General features: G+C 48.1%; 1 protein-coding gene across 6 annotated transcripts in view; it reads right to left on the bottom strand.

Moving 5' to 3' along the window:
* Positions 1-14,769, bottom strand: part of crtc3 (CREB regulated transcription coactivator 3) — a 78,533-nt gene that overhangs the window by 26,375 nt on the left and 37,389 nt on the right. For 4 of the 6 annotated variants that reach the window (XM_055921806.1, XM_055921803.1, XM_055921808.1 and 1 more), the window contains exons 5-6: positions 4,262-4,324; positions 1,443-1,540 (exon numbers count right to left, since the gene is read on the bottom strand). In XM_055921806.1, the coding sequence (XP_055777781.1) occupies positions 1,443-1,540; positions 4,262-4,324 (161 nt within the window). The remainder of the gene's footprint in view (positions 1-1,442; positions 1,541-4,261; positions 4,325-14,769) is intronic. The other 2 variants (XM_055921809.1, XM_055921805.1) reach the window with 1 other exon arrangement.

Here is a 14,769-nt window from a genome sequence, read left to right as displayed (position 1 = left end):
AGCACTAATGTATTTTCTGCTGAATGTGTAGCACTAATGTATTTTCTGCTGAATGTGTAGCACTAATGTATTTTCTGCTGAATGTGTAGCACTAATGTATTTTCTGCTGAATGTGTGGCACTAATGTATTTTCTGCTGAATGTGTAGCACTAATGTATTTTCTGCTGAATGTGTAGCACTAATGTATTTTCTGCTGAATGTGTAGCACTAATGTATTTTCTGCTGAATGTGTAGCACTAATGTATTTTCTGCTGAATGTGTAGCACTAATGTATTTTCTGCTGAATGTGTGGCACTAATGTATTTTCTGCTGAATGTGTAGCACTAATGTATTTTCTGCTGAATGTGTAGCACTAATGTATTTTCTGCTGAATGTGTGGCACTAATGTATTTTCTGCTGAATGTGTAGCACTAATGTATTTTCTGCTGAATGTGTAGCACTAATGTATTTTCTGCTGAATGTGTAGCACTAATGTATTTTCTGCTGAATGTGTGGCACTAATGTATTTTCTGCTGAATGTGTAGCACTAATGTATTTTCTGCTGAATGTGTAGCACTAATGTATTTTCTGCTGAATGTGTGGCACTAATGTATTTTCTGCTGAATGTGTAGCACTAATGTATTTTCTGCTGAATGTGTGGCACTAATGTATTTTCTGCTGAATGTGTAGCACTAATATATTTTCTGCTGAATGTGTAGCACTAATGTATTTTCTGCTGAATGTGTCGCACTACTAATGTCTCAGTAAGGTTTCAAATTTGTTATAAACCTTAGATGTTGTAGAAAGATTTTAAATTATTTCCTGTTTACACCATCTGTTTACATTGATTACAATTAATGTTATCGCACAACCTCTCCTCAAGAACCTCCAACCAGTTCCACATATTTGATACATTCCAGAACTTGCACAATGCGCATAGAAAGTGGATAAGCATGGTTGCGCGTCACAATGGTAAAATGTAAACATCATTTTGGGAGACATGGTATCGACACGGCAGCACTACTGTAGCTAGTGGAATAGTGTAGAAGCCATTGGTAATTGTAAACCATTTTACCAGTCTAGTTAATCATCGTGGCTAACTGTGGGGTGAAAACAATTCCCTTATTTACTGTTAAATAGCCAATCTCTTTGGGCTCTGTTCAGAAGAAGTGCACTGTGTAGGGAATAGGGTGCCGTTTGATACGTGCTTTATTTGTATCCATTCAGGAAATTACTGTTGATGTAGAGGTGTGTGCGCACGTGCACAGTAAGAAAGAGGTGTGTGTAGGTGAGGTGTGTGTATGTGTGTGAGTTAATGTATGCAGGTGTGTGCAAATGGTATGAGTGGGTGTGTTTGCACACGTGCAGATGCAAAGTGTGTGTGTAGATGAGATGTGTATGCATGCGTGTGTGTGCAGATAGTTGTATGTGTGCAGATGCTGTGTGTGTGTGTGTGTTCTCACCGTTGCGCTGGGGGGGCCCTCTGCCCATCTGCTGGTTCATGCCAAAGGGGTCCTGGGGGTTCATGGCACTCGTATGAAGAGCCGAGTCCGAGTTGGTTCTGTGGAGGAGGAGAGAGAGGAGGAGAGAGGGAGGAGGAGGAGGGGATGGAGGAGAGTGTTAATTTTCTTCCCAATGTTGTGGTATTCAATTGGTAGTTACAGTTTTGTCTCATCGCTGCAACTCCCGTATGGACATGGGAGAGGTGAAGGTCGAGAGCCGTGCGTCCTCCGAAACACAACCCAACCAAGCCGCACTGCTTCTTGACACAATGCCCACTTAACTCAGAAGCCAGCCGCACCAATGTGTCAGAGGAAACACCATACACCTGGCAACCGTGTCAGCATGCACTTTGCCTGGCCCGCCACAGGAGTCGCTAGTGCGCGATGGGACAAGGACATCCCTGCCGGCCAAACCCTCCCCTAACCTGGACGACGCTGGGCCAATTGTGCGCCACCCCATGGGTCTCCCGATCGCAACAGAGCCTGGATTTTAACCCAGAATCTCTAGTGGCACAGCTAGCACTGCGATGCAGTACCTTAGACCACTGAGCCACTCGGGAGGCAGGGTGTTAATATTCTGAGCCAGTGGTGGACAGAGGCTGAGAACGCCTTGCGGCTAGGTCAGAGAGTCATTCAGTGGTGGACAGAGGATGAGGACGCCTCGCGGCTAGGTCAGAGAGTCATTCAGTGGTGGACAGAGGATGAGGACGACTCGCGGCTAGGTCAGAGAGTCATTCAGTGGACAGAGGATGAGGACGCCTCGCGGCTAGGTCAGAGAGTCATTCAGTGGTGGACAGAGGATGAGGACGCCTCACGGCTAGGTCAGAGAGTCATTCAGTGGTGGACAGAGGATGAGGACGCCTCGCGGCTAAGTCAGAAAGTCATTCAGTGGACAGAGGATGAGGACGCCTCACGGCTAGGTCAGTGAGTCATTCAGTGGTGGACAGAGGATGAGGACGCCTCACGGCTAGGTCAGAGAGTCATTCAGTGGTGGATAGAGGATGAGGACGCCTCACGGCTAGGTCAGAGAGTCATTCAGTGGTGGACAGAGGATGAGGACGCCTCACGGCTAGGTCAGTGAGTCATTCAGTGGTGGACAGAGGATGAGGACGCCTCACGGCTAGGTCAGAGAGTCATTCAGTGGTGGACAGAGGATGAGGACGCCTCGCGGCTAGGTCAGAGAGTCATTCAGTGGTGGACAGAGGATGAGGACGCCTCATGGCTAGGTCAGAGAGTCATTCAGTGGTGGACAGAGGATGAGGACGACTTGCGGCTAGGTCAGAGAGTCATTCAGTGGTGGACAGAGGATGAGGACGCCTTGCGGCTAGGTCAGAGAGTCATTCAGTGGTGGACAGAGGATGAGGACGCCTCATGGCTAGGTCAGAGAGTCATTCAGTGGTGGACAGAGGATGAGGACGCCTCATGGCTAGGTCAGAGAGTCATTCAGTGGTGGACAGAGGATGAGGACGCCTCGCGGCTAGGTCAGAGAGTCATTCAGTGGTGGACAGAGGATGAGGACGCCTCACGGCTAGGTCAGAGAGTCATTCAGTGGTGGGTCCGCACTCTGCTGCCGACACACTTATACTTCGACACACACATTCTCAAACGTACACACACTCACCCCCCCTCTCAGATGCACACACACACACACAAACATACATCTCTTTCACTGGCTATAGCTGAGGGCTTTCTCAAGTGCTCTTCATTAAGCTCCAATAGCTGTGTTTATACTTCACTCTCCCTCTAAGGACAAATCTCTCCCTCCCTCTTTCTCTCCCCCTCCCTCACTTTCTCTTCCCCTTGAGAATGCATCTCACACTATCCTTCTCAAGATAGACACCCCCTTTCACAGGGTGGTTATAATAATGTCTCTCTGTGCAGTCCCTAAACTCTGAGACCGCACAATGTTCATTAGGGCACACCGTAGCAAAGCACTCTGCAATGGAAAACAAAAACAAGTGTTTCTTATTGGACAAGTACAGGTAGATCGTAGCTCCCCATTTCTGAACACGCCCTAGAGCTCAGTATGGTTCATAACAGAGAGTCAATTCATTCATTAACAGCATATGATCAATAACAATTGACATAACATTGGTGATTAACAACATGTCATTTATATGCAAATAAACATTGTAACATTTGCAATTAGCATCATAACACCAGCATCACATCAGGAAACAGACAGATGGTCCAAAGAAAGACCAAACGATGAATGTAAATAAACTAAATAGTAGTGAATAAATCCACTGTGAGTCAGGAGGCACAGTGTTAGGTAGCGATGGGTGGCAGCAGCGACAGGGTAGGTGGCGACAGCCTTACCCACCCAGTCACACGGTCCTACAGCTGGGTTAGTGACAATGACAGAAGAAAAAGACTGATTAGCGTTACTAGTATAGCGAGGTAGAAGGACAGAGAGGTAGAGGGAGGGAGTGAAAGCTAACAGACACAGTAGTCTGTCTTGTGCTCCAACTCTGCGTCTCAAAGCCTTGCTAGAGAGAGACAGATGAACAAAACAAATAAAAGAGTGAAACAAGAGGGTGATTGAGGAGAGGAAGAGGTCATACAAAAGATAGAGCAAGAGAGGACATGAGAGAGCATGAGAGATTGAAAGAGAGAGAGCAGGGGGGTGAGAGAGCAAGAGAGAGTGAGAGAGTAAATGAGAATGGGAAGAAGGCTTGGGCAGTCTACAACAGAGAGAGGAGAGACAGAGCAGTCCGGCAGAGTGGTTGGTCCGTGTGAGAGAGAAAGCAAGAGAGGAGGCTGAAGAGTTCAAAGGTCACCTGTTGAGCTGTGATATTAATCTAAATCCTGGTCGTTTCTCCTCGGCCCACGGCTGCTGCTCCCTTGGGAGAGGGAAAGAGAGAAACATCACGCTCATTTCATAGTTTACTTGAGCTCAGCAAAGGCCTGGATGCTGAGAGAGTGGGGGGAAAGAGAGAGAGAGAGAGAGAGAGAGAGAGAGAGAATAGTTTGGAAATTCTAAGGTGAGGAGGGAAATCTGGATGAGGGGGCTGGATACAGATCTACTAAAGTGGACTGACTACAGGTCTGGAAACAGGCCAACTAAAGTGGACTGACTACAGGTCTGGAAACCGGTCTACAATACTGTCCAACCGTATGGAGTATGTAAAGCACAGGTGTCAAACTCATTCCACGGGGGGCCGAGTGTCTGCGGGTTTTCGCTCCTCCCTTATACTTGATTGATGAATTAACATCACTAATTAGTTAGGAACTCCCCACACCTGGTTGTCTAGGGCTTTATTGAAAGGAAAAAACAAAAACCTGCAGACACTGGCCCTCCGTGGAATGAGTCTGACACCCCTAATGTAAAGGACTCCTCTAAAAAACACAATGTCCATCAGACATTCAACTATGCTTTGTGGAAAGTAAATATTTTTCAGGCGGAACTGACTACACCTATTTGAATACATTTTGTTTTTTACAGATCTCAGGAAGTGACTACTTTTGTAAATTATTGAAATTCAGATCTGAGAAAGCAACTAAATATAAAACAAATTTGAATACAGATCTCAGGAAGTGACTGGATTGGCTGCCTTCAACTAATGACAAGGCTGTATCTGGAACTGCATGTTAAAGATATATTGAAGAGAGTACACCGTTTCCTATACTATTCCAATCTGACAGTCATATTTGATCAAGACAATACATTTCTATCTGAACATTCTGTAAATGTCCATTACCCCAGGTGTAAATAATCAAGTCAAACCAATTAACCAATTACATTTTGTACAGATAAGTTGACGCTCAACTACTATACAAGTCTTTAAACATGCCACTGAAAAGGTTGAAAGATGCAATACATTTTATGATACCTGAAAACACTGCAGAGTAATTCAAAAGCTATTTGCAAACAGCAAGTTGAATGCTTAGCAGAAAGAACTTTGAAGCTTTTTGTCCATCGGAGGGTAAATGTCCTTGTTTCAAACACACATACGATCTTTAGAGGGATAGTTTAAGCAGAATACAAACTAACATGATTTTCAACCTACTTTGGCTGTAGTTGATTCAAGAAGGCTGTTTTGGGATGTTTAGTTTCCTTTCGAAACTTAATAGCCATATTTTGTTACTGTTAGCATTCTCAGTAACATTTAACATGACATGGTTCTTGTGCCTGTGTAATCAAGCTATAATTACTTTGAGCAACATTTTTATTAGCATGTTGTTACATAATACTTTGGTAATTGCATAGCAATGAGCTGAGAGTTTAACTACTGTACACAAGAGGAATAGTGACCGTTCCTTATTCCACTTATGTTATAACGTCATTATTATGCAATTATAAAGCAGGATACCTGAAACAAAAGGTGATTTCTTGTTTAGAGCCCATTTGGTTGTGCTGTCCAGTAAAACATGTTCACAACTCAAATCTGTTCAGTGTGCTGTTTTTACACTTGCTTTTGGATACTAGTTGTGTCTGCCAAAACAAGTGCATTGATCTAGACACACACTGTGTGCATAGTGTTCTGGTTTAAATTTGCAATAGTTTACCAGACCGTGCCAGGTGTGTGGGTGTACACAGACCGTTATGAGATTGTGGAGAGCCCGGGGTTAACCGTTTTCAACTGAAACCCCATGTTGGACGACTGGGATTGAACTGGGAGTTGATGCGAAGCAACAAGCAGAGTTAAACTACGGGGGACCAGCCCTGCTCACCAGGGACGAAACAGGAGCACTAAACACAAGTATGGCTAACCAGGTGGACTAGCTGTGCCACAGTTCTGTAGATTATACAATACATCTTCATTGATCCAGACAACAGGGGATTGTGGTTATTCTTGCTGTCCTACACTACTGGCTGGGAGGGAGCAGCACAGGGTGAGGCACAGAGCAGTGCCCCTAGAGCAGGTTAGGGGTTACGTGCCTTTCTCAAGGGCACATGTGCAGTAGGTGGTGCCTGAGATATTGATGCCAGCCACCCTGCGGTTGCCGCCTCCCTCTCGCCATATCCCTAGAGCATCAGGTACTGTAAGACAACTGTAGATCAAATCAGAACATAGACTAAGTTAAACCAGGAAAAAAACACTTCACCTTTTCATTATTCCTTACAACCCTTGGGCTACATCCACACTTTTCCACACGGCAGAGATGAACACAAGTATCTGTGAAAATTAGCAAAGAATCAAGTTAAAACCAACGCAAATACTCCATCTCTGTAAATAACCCCCATCTGAAGAAACAGAAACCTGAAGGCCTCACTGTAGATGACTAGCGAACAGCTGCTGTGACAGTGGAAGACACCAGCTGAAGGAGAATAGACTTCCCAGTCCAAACATGTTCTTCTTAGATGGGATCCATCATTGCCAAGGCCAGCAGCTCTCCCATCTGCCTACAGGGGGCGATCTCTGCCTCTCTCCTGAGGGGCGCTTGCACTGCATCGTCACCTCCCTTCTATTAAAAAGTGTGGGGGGAGGCTAATAAAAATGGTCCACACCAACCTGTCATATCACTAAGCTCCTAGACACACTGGGGGTGCTGTATTTAGACTCACCCAGCAAAGTACACATGCCAGAAAGACGGACTTTGGAGCCAGTGGGATATATATACAAAATACTCCACCCACCCTGCACGTTCAGCAGGTACACTGCAGCTGAGTGTTCTGCAATGCTATGACAGTACACAAACACACACACTCATGAGCTGCTTTCCCCAGATGACAGCGGCTTTATTACACATTTCCATGTAAAGCTGTGTGTCCCTCCTCCCCCCGTACTGTATTGGGGCTTAGCAGCATGGGCCATATGGAGTTGGAACAGCCACAAATGCCTTCCCCTGCCCTTTCTCTCAGTCTCTATCCATCTCTCTCAGTCTCTATCCATCTCTCTCAGTCTCTATCCATCTCTCTCAGTCTCTATCCATCTCTCTCAGTCTCTATCCATCTCTCTCAGTCTCTATCCATCTCTCTCAGTCTCTATCCATCTCTCTCAGTCTCTATCCATCTCTCTCTGTCTCTATCCATCTCTCCATTTCTCTGTCTCTATCCATCTCTCCATTTCTCTGTCTCTATCCATCTCTCCATTTCTCTGTCTCTATCCATCTCTCCATTTCTCTGTCTCTATCCATCTCTCCATTTCTCTGTCTCTATCCATCTCTCCATTTCTCTGTCTCTATCCATCTCTCCATTTCTCTCCCTCTATCCATCTCTCCATTTCTCTCCCTCTATCCATCTCTCCATTTCTCTCCCTCTATCCATCTCTCCATTTCTCTGTCTCTATCCATCTCTCCATTTCTCTGTCTCTATCCATCTCTCCATTTCTCTCCCTCTATCCATCTCTCCATTTCTCTCCCTCTATCCATCTCTCCATTTCTCTCCCTCTATCCATCTCTCCATTTCTCTCCCTCTATCCATCTCTCCATTTCTCTCCGTCGCCCCCTTTCCGTCGCCCTCTGTCCGTCGCCCCCTTTCCGTCGCCCTCTGTCCGTCGCCCCCTTTCCGTCGCCCTCTGTCCGTCGCCCCCTTTCCGTCGCCCTCTGTCCGTCGCCCCCTTTCCGTCGCCCTCTGTCCGTCGCCCCCTTTCCGTCGCCCTCTGTCCGTCGCCCCCTTTCCGTCGCCCTCTGTCCGTCGCCCCCTTTCCGTCGCCCTCTGTCCGTCGCCCCCTTTCCGTCGCCCTCTGTCCGTCGCCCCCTTTCCGTCGCCCTCTGTCCGTCGCCCCCTTTCCGTCGCCCTCTGTCCGTCGCCCCCTTTCCGTCTCTGTCCGTCGCCCCCTTTCCGTCTCTGTCCGTCGCCCCCTTTCCGTCTCTGTCCGTCGCCCCCTTTCCGTCTCTGTCCGTCGCCCCCTTTCCGTCTCTGTCCGTCGCCCCCTTTCCGTCTCTGTCCGTCGCCCCCTTTCCGTCTCTGTCCGTCGCCCCCTTTCCGTCTCTGTCCGTCGCCCCCTTTCCGTCTCTGTCCGTCGCCCCCTTTCCGTCTCTGTCCGTCGCCCCCTTTCCGTCTCTGTCCGTCGCCCCCTTTCCGTCTCTGTCCGTCGCCCCCTTTCCGTCTCTGTCCGTCGCCCCCTTTCCGTCTCTGTCCGTCGCCCCCTTTCCGTCTCTGTCCGTCGCCCCCTTTCCGTCTCTGTCCGTCGCCCCCTTTCTGTCTCTGTCCGTCGCCCCCTTTCTGTCTCTGTCCGTCGCCCCCTTTCTGTCTCTGTCCGTCGCCCCCTTTCTGTCTCTGTCCGTCGCCCCCTTTCTGTCTCTGTCCGTCGCCCCCTTTCTGTCTCTGTCCGTCGCCCCCTTTCTGTCTCTGTCCGTCGCCCCCTTTCTGTCTCTGTCCGTCGCCCCCTTTCTGTCTCTGTCCGTCGCCCCCTTTCTGTCTCTGTCCGTCGCCCCCTTTCTGTCTCTGTCCGTCGCCCCCTTTCTGTCTCTGTCCGTCGCCCCCTTTCTGTCTCTGTCCGTCGCCCCCTTTCTGTCTCTGTCCGTCGCCCCCTTTCTGTCTCTGTCCGTCGCCCCCTTTCTGTCTCTGTCCGTCGCCCCCTTTCTGTCTCTGTCCGTCGCCCCCTTTCTGTCTCTGTCCGTCGCCCCCTTTCTGTCTCTGTCCGTCGCCCCCTTTCTGTCTCTGTCCGTCGCCCCCTTTCTGTCTCTGTCCGTCGCCCCCTTTCTGTCTCTGTCCGTCGCCCCCTTTCTGTCTCTGTCCGTCGCCCCCTTTCTGTCTCTCTCTGTCCGTCGCCCCCTTTCTGTCTCTCTCTGTCCGTCGCTCCCTTTCTGTCTCTCTCTGTCCGTCGCTCCCTTTCTGTCTCTCTCTGTCCGTCGCTCCCTTTCTGTCTCTCTCTGTCCGTCGCTCCCTTTCTGTCTCTCTCTGTCCGTCGCTCCCTTTCTGTCTCTCTCTGTCCGTCGCTCCCTTTCTGTCTCTCTCTGTCCGTCGCTCCCTTTCTGTCTCTCTCTGTCCGTCGCTCCCTTTCTGTCTCTCTCTGTCCGTCGCTCCCTTTCTGTCTCTCTCTGTCCGTCGCTCCCTTTCTGTCTCTCTCTGTCCGTCGCTCCCTTTCTGTCTCTCTCTGTCCGTCGCTCCCTTTCTGTCTCTCTCTGTCCGTCGCTCCCTTTCTGTCTCTCTCTGTCCGTCGCTCCCTTTCTGTCTCTCTCTGTCCGTCGCTCCCTTTCTGTCTCTCTCTGTCCGTCGCTCCCTTTCTGTCTCTCTCTGTCCGTCGCTCCCTTTCTGTCTCTCTCTGTCCGTCGCTCCCTTTCTGTCTCTCTCTGTCCGTCGCTCCCTTTCTGTCTCTCTCTGTCCGTCGCTCCCTTTCTGTCTCTCTCTGTCCGTCGCCCCCTTTCTGTCTCTCTCTGTCCGTCGCCCCCTTTCTGTCTCTCTCTGTCCGTCGCCCCCTTTCTGTCTCTCTCTGTCCGTCGCCCCCTTTCTGTCTCTCTCTGTCCGTCGCCCCCTTTCTGTCTCTCTCTGTCCGTCGCCCCCTTTCTGTCTCTCTCTGTCCGTCGCCCCCTTTCTGTCTCTCTCTGTCCGTCGCCCCCTTTCTGTCTCTCTCTGTCCGTCGCTCCCTTTCTGTCTCTCTCTGTCCGTCGCTCCCTTTCTGTCTCTCTCTGTCCGTCGCTCCCTTTCTGTCTCTCTCTGTCCGTCGCGCCCTTTCTGTCTCTCTCTGTCCGTCGCGCCCTTTCTGTCTCTCTCTGTCCGTCGCGCCCTTTCTGTCTCTCTCTGTCCGTCGCGCCCTTTCTGTCTCTCTCTGTCCGTCGCGCCCTTTCTGTCTCTCTCTGTCCGTCGCGCCCTTTCTGTCTCTCTCTGTCCGTCGCGCCCTTTCTGTCTCTCTCTGTCCGTCGCGCCCTTTCTGTCTCTCTCTGTCCGTCGCGCCCTTTCTGTCTCTCTCTGTCCGTCGCGCCCTTTCTGTCTCTCTCTGTCCGTCGCGCCCTTTCTGTCTCTCTCTGTCCGTCGCGCCCTTTCTGTCTCTCTCTGTCCGTCGCGCCCTTTCTGTCTCTCTCTGTCCGTCGCGCCCTTTCTGTCTCTCTCTGTCCGTCGCCCCCTTTCTGTCTCTCTCTGTCCGTCGCCCCCTTTCTGTCTCTCTCTGTCCGTCGCGCCCTTTCTGTCTCTCTCTGTCCGTCGCGCCCTTTCTGTCTCTCTCTGTCCGTCGCGCCCTTTCTGTCTCTCTCTGTCCGTCGCGCCCTTTCTGTCTCTCTCTGTCCGTCGCGCCCTTTCTGTCTCTCTCTGTCCGTCGCGCCCTTTCTGTCTCTCTCTGTCCGTCGCGCCCTTTCTGTCTCTGTCCGTCGCTCCCTTTCTGTCTCTGTCCGTCGCTCCCTTTCTGTCTCTGTCCGTCGCTCCCTTTCTGTCTCTGTCCGTCGCTCCCTTTCTGTCTCTGTCCGTCGCTCCCTTTCTGTCTCTGTCCGTCGCTCCCTTTCTGTCTCTGTCCGTCGCTCCCTTTCTGTCTCTGTCCGTCGCTCCCTTTCTGTCTCTGTCCATCGCTCCCTTTCTGTCTCTGTCCATCGCTCCCTTTCTGTCTCTGTCCATCGCTCCCTTTCTGTCTCTGTCCATCGCTCCCTTTCTGTCTCTGTCCATCGCTCCCTTTCTGTCTCTGTCCATCGCTCCCTTTCTGTCTCTGTCCATCGCTCCCTTTCTGTCTCTGTCCATCGCTCCCTTTCTGTCTCTGTCCATCGCTCCCTTTCTGTCTCTGTCCATCGCTCCCTTTCTGTCTCTGTCCATCTCTCCCTTTCTGTCTCTGTCCATCTCTCCCTTTCTGTCTCTGTCCATCTCTCCCTTTCTGTCTCTGTCCATCTCTCCCTTTCTGTCTCTGTCCATCTCTCCCTTTCTGTCTCTGTCCATCTCTCCCTTTCTGTCTCTGTCCATCTCTCCCTTTCTGTCTCTATCCATCTCTCCCTTTCTGTCTCTATCCATCTCTCCCTTTCTGTCTCTATCCATCTCTCCCTTTCTGTCTCTATCCATCTCTCCCTTTCTGTCTCTATCCATCTCTCCCTTTCTGTCTCTATCCATCTCTCCCTTTCTCTCAGTCCATTCCTCACCATCCCTGTGCTTCTCTCTCTCCATCCGTCCCAGTTAGCAGGATGGCCGACAGACTCACTGGTACTGGTTTGTCTCCAAGACCATCTTAGGGCAGCTGTCAGTATATTTCATATTCACCCTACAGAAATCATGGAGATTACCATCTGAGATCACAGAAATGCATTTGATATAATATTCCTAACACAAGAACAGAGTTTGGTAGGAGGGGCTTTAGCTTTGCTGGCCCGTCATTGTGGAACATTTTACAAAAGGATTTAAAACTGGATCTTTTTATTCTGATTGATGATTTTAAATCCCAGATTGGAGGGCTGCTGACAACATATTGCATATGTTTTGAAACCTGTTATTTAAAGCTCTTTTATGCACCCTGCACTGTTTTAACTTCCATTCATTGTGTTGTCTCATATGGATTTTGCATATGCTTAGCTCTATTTACTTTATATTTATCTTATTTTTTTTATTACTCCCTAGTCTTTGCCGATGACAAGCATACCCATAACATGATGCAGCCACCACAATGCTTGAAAATATGAAGAGCAGGACTCGGTGTTCAATTTGCCCTAAACATAACCCTTTTTTACTTTAGTGCCTTATTGCAAACAGGATGCAAGTATTGGAATATTTTTATTCTGTCCAGGCTTCCTATCTTTCATTCTGTCAAATTAGGTTAGTATTGTGGAGTAACTACAATGTTGTTGATCCATCCTCAGTTTTCTCCTATCACAACCATTAAACTCTGTAACTGTTAAAAAGGGTGAAATCCCTGAGTGGTTTCCTTCCTCTCCGGCAACTGAGTTCGGAAATACACCTGTATATTTGTAGTGACTGGGTGTATTGATACACCATCCAAAGTGTAATTAATAACTTCACCATGTTCAAAGGAATATTCAATGTCTGCTTTATTTTACCCATCTACCAATAGGTGCCCTTTGTTAAGCACATTGTTACCCATTAAAGTATTTAGGCTTGCCATAAAGTATGTATGCTGCTTCTCCAGGGCTCACTTGGAAAAGAAATGTCCCAATGTGTCATCTCTCATTAAATAAAGGATGAATAAATAAAAACACAATATCCTTCTTTCCCCATCCCTCCAGAGGATACAAACAAATCTGTAAATTAAAAGACTTGTGATAACAATGCGGCCTGCCAGACGATTAGAGGCTGTACAGAGGCCAGAGGAGAACCACAGAATCACACAGATATGAGGATTAGTTGCCACAAATCACACAACCGCACAGCCAAAGCGGTCAAATATTGCTCAGAGGATCGCGTGCATGGTGCATGGTGCATGCTGCCTTGGCCGTCTGATGCCATTTGTTGTCAACGGTCTTTTTTTAGTTACACAACTGTACAGTTACAGCCCGGCTGGGCTCATTGACATATTCTGCACCCCAAATGGCAGCCTATTCCCTACATAGGACACTACTTTTGACCAGAGCCCTATGGACCCTGGTCAAAAGCAGTGCACCTAGGGAATAGGGTGCCATTGAAGGCACACTGAGCTGGTGTGAGAGAGAGGAAATGATCTTAGCATACGTTAACCAAAATAGAGGCTTGTTGTTAATGGGTGGGTGGTGGTAAACATTTAAACAGACCACCTAAGCAGAATCAATCTCTAGAATCATCTCTAGAATCAAAAATACATCACACGCTCACACAGAGAGAGCACAGGAATGTCTAAATACCATCCCCAGGAGAGCCTTTTTGTTAATCTATCCCTGGGGGAGATCAGTGTAAGATCCCATTCCCAGGAAGGCCTTTAAGTTAGTCTATCCCCGGGGGAGGTCAGTGTAAGATCCTATCCCTGTGGAGAACAGGCCAGGCTGGGAAGAGAGCAGGGCCATGGAAAGATAGGTGGTGTGTACAGGGCCTTCAGAAATTATTCACACCACTTGACTTTTTCCACATTGTTGTGTTAGAAAGTGGGATTAAAATGGATTTAATTGTTATTTTGTTGTCAACTATCTACACAGAATACACTTTGTCAAAGTGGAAGATTTTTTTAAACATTTTTTTTAACAAGTCTTCAACCCCGAGTCAATGCATGTTAGAATCGCCTCCGGCAGCAATTACAGCTGTGAGACTTTCTGGGTAAGTCTGTAAAGGCTTTGCACATTATTATTATTATTTTATTTTTTAATTATTCAAACTCTGTCAAGTTGATCATTGCTAGACAGACATTTTCAAGTCTTGCCATAGATTTTCAAGCCAATTTAAGTTAAAACTGTAACCAGGCCACTCAAGAACATTCACTGTCTTCTTGTAGAAGTATAGATTTGTGTAGATTTGTGTAAACTCCAGTGTAGATTTGACCTTATGTTTTAGGTTATTGTCCTGCTGAAATGGGAATTTATCTCCAAGTGTCTTTTGGAAAGCAGACTGAACCAGGTTTTCCTCTAGGATTTTGCCTATGCTTAGCTCTATTCAGTTTATATTTATCATTTAAAAAAACTCCCTAATCTTTGCTGATGACAAGCATACCACCATCCAAAGTGTAATTAATAACTTCACCATGTTCAAAGGGATATTCAATGTCTTTTTTTTCTCTTTTTTTTTTACCCATCTACCAATATGTGCCCTTTGCATTGGAAAACCTCCCTGGTCTTTATGGTTGAATCTGTGTTTGAAATTCAATGCCCGACTGAGGGACCTTACAGATAATCGTATGTAGTCATAAAAATATATTATTGCACACAGAGTGAGTCCATGCAACTTGTGTCTTGTTAAGCACATTGTTACCCATTAAAGTATTTAGGTTTCCATAAAGTGGGTTGAATACAACTTTTAATTAATTTGTAAAAATGTTAAACATGGTTCAATCTTCACATTATGTGGTATTGTGTGTAGGCCAGTGACACAAAATATAATTCTAATCCAATTTAAATTAGGCTGTAGAAAGGGTGTGAATACTTTCTGAAGGCACTGTAGGTGGGGGTGGAGGAGGGCGTGGGACAGGGAGAGAGCCAGAGAGCCTGTGACCCTGGTGACTGACCCCGGTCCAGCTGGGCTCCATAGGGACACATCAGTGCCTCTTGCCCAGGGCCCAAGTCTCCAGACCCAGGGTGCAGGGCCCTAGCCAAGGAACCTCTCTACCCAGACACCGGTGGGACTGAAAACCCACTGGTGGGACCATGGCTCCCTCTTGGGAAGTAGTGTACTGAGAAACCAGCTTCAAATACACAACCTGACCCCTTCTTCACTGGGGTCACACCAGACACACTGAACACCCACTATAACAGGCCATGAGAAGAGGAGGGGGAAGGGAGCGAGCGAGAGAAAGAGAGGGGGAGGGAGAAAGGGAGAGCGAGAGATGGAGACCAAAAGAAAGGAAGAGGAAAAGAGGGT

The sequence above is a fragment of the Salvelinus fontinalis genome, chromosome 4 (assembly GCF_029448725.1).
Source record: "Salvelinus fontinalis isolate EN_2023a chromosome 4, ASM2944872v1, whole genome shotgun sequence".
Classification (NCBI taxonomy): domain Eukaryota; kingdom Metazoa; phylum Chordata; class Actinopteri; order Salmoniformes; family Salmonidae; genus Salvelinus; species Salvelinus fontinalis.
The sequence above is the reverse complement of the archived record's forward strand: the minus strand, read 5'-3'. Positions and strand labels throughout refer to the sequence as shown.